General features: G+C 58.4%; 1 protein-coding gene across 2 annotated transcripts in view; it reads left to right on the top strand.

Moving 5' to 3' along the window:
- The window catches only part of EXD3 (exonuclease 3'-5' domain containing 3), a 251,128-nt gene that overhangs the window by 237,577 nt on the left and 6,104 nt on the right, over nucleotides 1-7,447 (top strand). For both annotated transcript variants that reach the window (XM_031059248.1, XM_005423823.3), the window contains exon 21: nucleotides 3,232-3,325. In XM_031059248.1, coding sequence (XP_030915108.1) covers nucleotides 3,232-3,325 — 94 coding nt within the window. The remainder of the gene's footprint in view (nucleotides 1-3,231; nucleotides 3,326-7,447) is intronic.

Raw genomic sequence — 7,447 nt, 5'->3', positions numbered from 1 at the left:
GGATTGCTTCAGCGGGGGTGCAGCCAAGATCCATTTCACAGAGGGCAGAGCAGATCTCGGCTGGGATTTACCAGTGACTAAGCATGTGCTGGCACGGGCTGCCCCAGCGTGAGAAAGGCAGGGCTGCTCCTCCTCCGAGGTGTGCCCGCTGCTGCCCTGCACCCCAGTGCCCCGGGGCATCGGGCACCCTGCTGTGCCACAGGGACACCGGTGGCAGCGGACTGGGGGGCACTCAGAAGCCTGTGGGGGCTGCAACCCCCTAGTCCCCTCCTCCCAAGCTGGACTCTGCCCTTTCCTCATCCCTGAGGCCAGGCAGGATGGTATGAGCAGAGCCCCCGCATTCAGCCCACTCAGCACATCGGCCCCCAGGCAGGACTGGGGCGTGGGCAGAAGCTGCCACCCCCACCCCGAGCCTGGCACAGGGGCTGGGAGGACCCCGAGATGTTACAGGGATGCCAAACCCTTCTGTCAGGTCATGACCGCTGCTCACAGCAGTTGCACCCCAGGCAGTGATCCAAGGTGCCACCATCTCCTGCTGATTCACCTCATGAAGATTTTTTGGGGCCACAGCTAATCCTGCCATGATGCATCTGTAGAAACGAAACTTTTCCAAGAAGAAATAACCATCCCTTCTCCAGCAGAGAGGTTCCCCACTTCCCTTCCCTGTATACAAAAGATCCACCCAAAAAACTGTTCCACATCCCCAGGAGCCAAGCATCAAGCCTGAGGCCACCACTGGTCCCTGCAAAGCAGCCGTGCAGCCCACCCTGTGGAAGTGGCAGCCTTCCCCACTCGCTTCATCTCTTTTGGCTCATTTTGTCAAGGCATTAAAAAAAATTAATTGCAATTTTTTATTACAGCTAATTGGTGCTGCTGCTTAAGTGGCTTATCTGGCTCCTGAGCTCGTACTCTGGTTTTGGGAAGCTGAAGGTGGTGAAGGCCCAGAGGCTATAGGGTGGCATGGGGCAAAGAGCCTCTTGGCAGTACCCAGCAGCCTCAGAGAATGGGGAATGCCAGGATACCCCTGTGCTGCTGAGCATTCCGGCCCAGGGAGTGAACTGCCCCTAATTCACAACAGTCATGAACTTTAGAGAAGCAGAGAAATTCGTGCAAGGTCACCCTGTGCACCCAAGCAGGACAAGAAGCCTGTGCCCAGCGTGCTCACATTGCTGCTCAGGCACCTGGTGGGCTCCAAGCTGCCAGGGTTGGGCATCCTGGGGGATTTGGTGTGTGACAGAGGGCAGGGGAGCCCATTCATGTCCATGCCAGCAGGGAAGGCAGGGGAGGAGGGTGTCCTTAGGCCCTGCTGCGCCCTCCTGGCTGGCAGTTCAATGGACAGCTGGTCTGGGAGCTTCCTGGAAACCTCTGACTCTCCAGTGCTGCCACCATACCCAAGAGGTGCCATCCCCCACCCCTCCAGGCTCCATGTCACTCTCCAGCATGCAGCCCATTGTCACTGTCCTGGGCAGTGGGACAGGCCATGTCCCCAGCAATTGCCTGTCCCTTCTGCCTGCCTGCTGCAATCCCACAGATCCCTGTGAGGGTGTGGGTGCCTGTCAGGGGGTGGCATCTCGGCTCGAGGTCCAGCCTGTGCGAGCTGGGATGTTCTCAGGCCTCAGAGGGACCATCCAGTGTCTGGTCAGGCTCTGCAGAAATTCGGGTTCCCACAAATCACAGCATCATTCTGCTTCCCTGGGCTTTCACCCAGATGCATTTCCTGGGTCCCTGGGTTTGAGGGTGAGACTGAGGAGGGCTTTGCCCTGCTCAGGGCAGGGGGACATGCTCAGCCCCCGGTGATATCAGTGCTCTCATCTTGCCCCCAGCATGAGCAAGGAGCAGCACAGGGCTCTGTCCCCAATTGCTCAAGGGGTTGTTCCCAGATGCTGCTGTGCAAGTCAGAGGATTGCCACAAACTCCCCTTTTTAAAGTGATGCAGTGTTTTCCATGTCATTTGGGCACTTCCAAGATCACCCCTTGTCCATCTCTGTCTGTCTGTCCATGCTGCTGCTCTGCAGGGCTGGAGCAGTGGGGCCTCAGGGAACTAAGCCCAGGTGTCCTTTCTGGCCAAAAGGCTGGGGATGTGTGCTGGGATGGGGATAGATGGGGAGTGTGTGCTGGTTTTGTGGAGGCTGCCAGTGGGAATTGTGCTGCAAGGCAGAGCCAGGACCTGGTGGTAAGCTCATTTCCAAGCAAATCAGCCTGCCCCATTCCTCCTGCAGGCAGCTGTATGGGAGGAGGGCCCTGGCTGCCCCGTGCCATGAACCCAGCACTGCTCCAGCCCCAAACCAGCAGAGTGGCTGCCAGCCTACACCAGGGCCTGCCTGGGAGCTGGGAAAACCCTTCTGGTTTCAACAGGCTCTGGAGCAAAGCCCCTGGCAGGGAACTGACTTGTTCTGGTTAGTGAAGTTGCTCACCTCTCTCCCTCCTTGCCTTGGGTGCAATGTGCAGAAAACAGCCCCTGAAAACAAACAGCTGACAAAAGGTGTTGTGGCACATCCCGACAACCAGCTCCCAGCCCAGGAGGGAGGGGAGAGGAAAGGGAAGGTGTCAGGACTGTGATGCTCCCAGGGAGCTTTAGTGCTGCTCGCTCTAGGTGTTTGGCTGCCAGCTGCACCCTGTGCTTAGCCCCAGGCACCATCCCTAGGTGCTCCCCAGCAGTGGGATTTAGGGAGCTCTTTGGGGTCCAGCACCTGGCACATATGGGCACTCAGAGACCTGTCTGGGTACATTTTGGCAAACAAAAGGTGGTAGAAAGCGTGACTTAGTGTTCACAGTGCTGCAGCAGAGCCAAGCCAAGCAGAGCCAAATGAGACCTCAGAGTGTTTTGGGGTCCACAGCCTTCATCCCCGGCCTCAGTCAGACAAGAGAGATCAAATCTTGAAGCCACAGCTGAGATTTTGAGTGTCTGCTTGATGCTTGAAGGCAGCCTCATTGCTGGTGTTTTCTGGCCGGGGAGCCAGGGTGGGCAGCAGTGCTGGCAGCCTGTCTGGAGATGTGGCTGGGCACACACAGAGGGAGCCCCTCTGGAGGGGGTTCTTGTGCTTGTGGCTGGTGCCTGTGCCTGTCCCTGCTCAGTGGGACAAGCCTTGCTCTGGTTTCCCTGCTGTGGTGCATGTGATGGGGGCTGCCTGTGCCAGGGGTGCCCAGCATGGGTTTGTGCTCTGGGCAGGCAGGAGGTGCCCGGGGAGCACGATGGCCATCTCACTGACCTCCCCCTCTCTCTTCTCTCAGGTGTGCAATTGCAACAAGTACCTGAAGGTCTCACGGGAGAGGATGAAGCAGCTGGTGGAGAGCAGCAGACAAGTGTCAGGGGAGCACAGTGCAGGTGAGTGGGTGGGTGATCCCCCCTCCTGTGCCCTTCCCTGGGACTCACTGCTCTGGACAGAGCAGGACCATCCCCCTGGGCCTGGGGGTTTCTCAGAGGGGGATGAGAGTGCCCTGCCACCAACCTGCCATGGGGTGCAGATCCACAGAGCTCTTTGAGGTCCGGTTTATGTTTCTGCCCTGGCTGCCCTGTCCTGCCCTGCAAGGCACAGGGTCGTGCATGGGATTGCCCAGCCGGGGGAGTTGGTGACATGCCAACAGTAGCTCAAGTGACAGCCTGAGGCCTTCATCACCTGAAAGTGAAAAACTCAGCTTGGGTGGTGAAATACCTCCTGGCTGGGGCTGCTCACAGTGCCTTCCTCACCTGCCCAGTGCCTCTTGAGTTAGGTCAGGCTGCAGGGAGGTGCGTCAGTGCCGCCTGCCCCAGCGGGCTCAAGGGAGAGAAGGCTCCTCCATACCCCAAGGTCCATTGACCCACACACACTCCTTCCCACAGGGAGACCCATTTTGGTGGCAAACAATACCCATGGCAGACCGGAATGGGAACGTGCCCCTGCTGCTGCTCCAAGGCAGCCCAGGCTCTGCTCCAGCCCTTTGGTGCATCCCTTCCCGTCTGCTGACAGCAGGGAGCAGAGGGAAGTGGCGGCTGCTGGGTGCTCCTGGCCGGCTGGGGCTTTGCTGGGGCTGCACGTGTGGCTCTGGGCATGAGGAACGTGGTGGGGCAGCTTTTCCCAGGGTGCTGGCAGCCTGGGAGTGCTGTGCTTCCCCAGAGGCCGGGACATCCTCCCCAGCGGTTTCTCTGGTGAGGGCACTCTCTGCGTGTGTACCCAGCGACCAGACAGGCCAGTTCAGCCAGTTCCAGAGTATGGGAAATAAAAATGCTGTGGTTTGTGTTCAGAGTGAGCTGTTTTCCCTTCCCCCTTTGGGATGAGGTTGATGGAGCTGGGAGGGTCTCACACCGCACCATGGCTGCCCCACACAGACTCTTTCAGGGACCACCTTGCTCTACTCCTTACACTCCATCTGCAACACCCTGTGTCCCCATTGGGCCATGCAGTCTCCTGCTGTGTCCCCCCATGTACCTGGGGAGTTCATGGGGAAGGAGCAGGTGGGACCCCTGTGCTGGCCATGTCAGCCATGGCATTGGAGTGTCCTGCAATGGGGAACATCCTCTGCCCCGAGCAGGCAGGGCAGGGACCAAAGGTGCCACAGCATCCCCAGAGGGGTGGTGGAGACACGAGACAGAAGCTGTGATTCCCAGACAGGTGGGCATAGCAGGGCTGGAGACTTGCCAGCAGAGTCCCCTGTGACCCAGGGCTCTGGCCCCATCCTGGGGGTTCCATTTCTGTCTGGATTTTGCTAGGAGCTGCAGGGATTGCAAGCAGGGATCGCAAGTGTGAGCTTGACTAGGTTGCCCCAAAATGTCCCACCTTGGGTCAGATATTCAGGAAGACAAATAGGAAGGGTGTGCTGACATTGTTCTATCAATGCTTGGTGGAGACAGTGGTGGCATTGGAACAGGCTGGGCAGCCACAGAAGTGGGTCAATAAGAAAAATCTCACCTGTTCCCTAATTTCCTTTATATTTTCCTGCTGCAGAAGTTGGTAGCAGGACCTGCTCTGCCCTTGTCATGGCCCAACACATGGCATGGAGGTGTTCAGCACCCACAGCCCCACGTCAGGACTGTCCCCTGTCCCATGACTCCAGCCCAGGCCATGTTGTCCCTGTCATGCTCCTGTGCATGGCCCAGACCATGGCCAGGTGCTGCTGCTTGGCAAGAAAATGCCTTTTCCCTGCTCCTGCTTCCAGGCAAGGAGGGAACCTCCTCCCACGGGGGCCTCACCTCTCCAGGGGGGAGCTGGTGGGTGCTGGAGCAGATGCACCCATGGGGACAGATCCTTCAGGACCATCTCTCAACACAAGTCTGCATCTGGCCCAGGTGCTCCCAGGTCCTGGGGTCCAGCTGCAGCCAGTGCTGCTTCATTTGGTTCCTGGATTTTTATAGCAGGGCTTCCAAGAGATGAAAGGACAATTATTCATCCTGTAATAGCTCAATTTTACTTGGACCTAGGACTTTCACAGGTTTTAGGGAACATAATCCTTGACACAGCCACATTTTTCCCAGCATGAGGGTTTTGACAGAAGTGCAGCAAATAGTTTCAAGCCCCAACAGCTTTTCCCTGTGATTTCCCAGTGGGATGCTCTGAGCAGCTCAGGTGCCTGGAGCAGACAGGGGCAGAGAGGGGAGCAGGGCTCTGGGTCACCACAGGGCACAGGCAAGTCCTCCCTGCAGGCAGTGACAGATTGTAGCTCCCAAGGGACCCAGGGGAATGGGCTGTGTCACAGGCTCTTGTCTGGTATGGGGAACCCTTGCTTAGTCAGTGCAGTAAAAGCAGCTGGCACAGGGCCCCAGAGCTCAGTGGGTGCTCTGCCAGATGAAATCTGGTCTCTGGGAAAGGCGAGGATGTAGCACATTCCATCAGGTTGGGAGCTGCCAAACAGAGGAGGCGAATTTAATTGCAAAATCTCCCCTCGACATCTAAAATGTGCTGCAAAAGATGAAAACAGTGGATCTTGCTGCTCTTGAGTTGGTGGTGCTGACCAGGCAGGGTGCAGCCTCCACTCCCATGCTGGGTGGGCACCCTCCCTGAGCAGCTGCCAGCGCTGGGGCTCTGGACACCGGTGCAGGATAAGTCCCCGATGGCCCCAGCAGTGGCTGCAGGAGCTGCTGGAGTGTCCCTGCACTGGGTGGCAGGGTGGCATCAAGCAGCTGGGGCACCTGCCTTGCCCCTGCCAGCCTGAGCAGTGACTTGGGGTTTCTTTCCCTTCTCACCCCTTGGCTCCACTCCGAGCCTGGGAAAAAGCCAGCAGAGACAGCTCAAGGCAGGTGGGAGGAAGAGCTGCCGGCCAGAGTGTGGGGAAGGCTGGGGTGCCAGCAGGACTGTCCCTCCTCTACAGCACTACACTGGGGCAGCTGAGGGCATGGGCTGGTGGGACCCACATGCCCAAAGCCCTACAGCTGGAGGCTTCCCTGATCTACAGTATTTGGCTTTGCTGTGAGCATCACACTTGTCTTGTCGCCATGTGGAAAAGGTGTGAGATAGATCCTTGTGCTGTCCTGGGAGAGTTCTTGCACCCATGGATCCTCACTGCTTTGTACCAAACTCCATTTGTAGGGCCAAGGCACCCCCATTGTCTTGGGCTGCTCTGAATACTTCTGCATGGAAGGCGATGAGTTCCTGAGGGGTTGCACCCCTGGATCCAGGGGATCCCCTGCCCCCTTCAGCCACCCCATGCATTTAGGCTCTCTTTTCTCCAGGGTGCAACAGAATAACAGGAGCATCTTCACATGCCCAAGCAGGTCAGGGATGGGACCGGGGGCTGCAGTGGTGAGACCAGCCAGAAACACCCCCCAGGCTCAGCTGGGTCGTGCTGTGCCAGCTTTCCCTCTTCAGTGGAATTCACTTGCTCATTTGGAAAAGCAGGGCAGGGCTGGGACCCGGTGACATCGCTGTGTGTGCAGAGCTCTGCTGTGCCTGCTGACAGGGGCGCTGTGCCCAGTGTGCCCCGGGAAGGAGCTGGGGGCCATTCAGAGCCCGGGACCATTGCATGCTGCTCCCAGCACCGGGTACAGGGACTGGCAGGCCTCTCTTCACAGCGGCACGGGGAGATGAGAGCAGCTGGAGCTGCCTCTTGCTTGAGCTCATCCTCCCTCCTCCACCCTGGGAACATCTTAAGATCACGGCCGGGCTGCTGCAGCCCAGGTTGCACAATCCCGGGTCCTTTGTCCTTTGCTTATCCGCCTTATCGAGGAGGAAAAGATAACCAGGCATCTTCAGTGCCCTGCAATCAGCACATTTCTCAGGCTCGTAACTCCTCTTATCAGGCTGATCTCTCACCGAGACCGAGGTTTCCCATGCACCTTTGTACTCCAAGAATGCTCCCAGGTCTGTGTTGAGCCTTGTGCAAAGCCTCGACAAAGCTTTGAGCTTTCTCCCCAGCCCCCCAGCCCTGGCTGCAGCTGGGCCCCGCACACACTGCGATGGCTCTGGCAGGGGCAGGGCCCAGGGCTGGCACAGGGCTCGGGGCTGGCACAGGGCTCGGGGCTGGCACAGGGCGCGCG

This window comes from Geospiza fortis, unplaced genomic scaffold, assembly GCF_000277835.1.
Source record: "Geospiza fortis unplaced genomic scaffold, GeoFor_1.0 scaffold85, whole genome shotgun sequence".
Taxonomy (NCBI): Eukaryota; Metazoa; Chordata; class Aves; order Passeriformes; family Thraupidae; genus Geospiza; species Geospiza fortis.
Note: the sequence above shows the minus strand (reverse complement) of the source record. Positions and strands in the feature narration are given on the sequence as shown.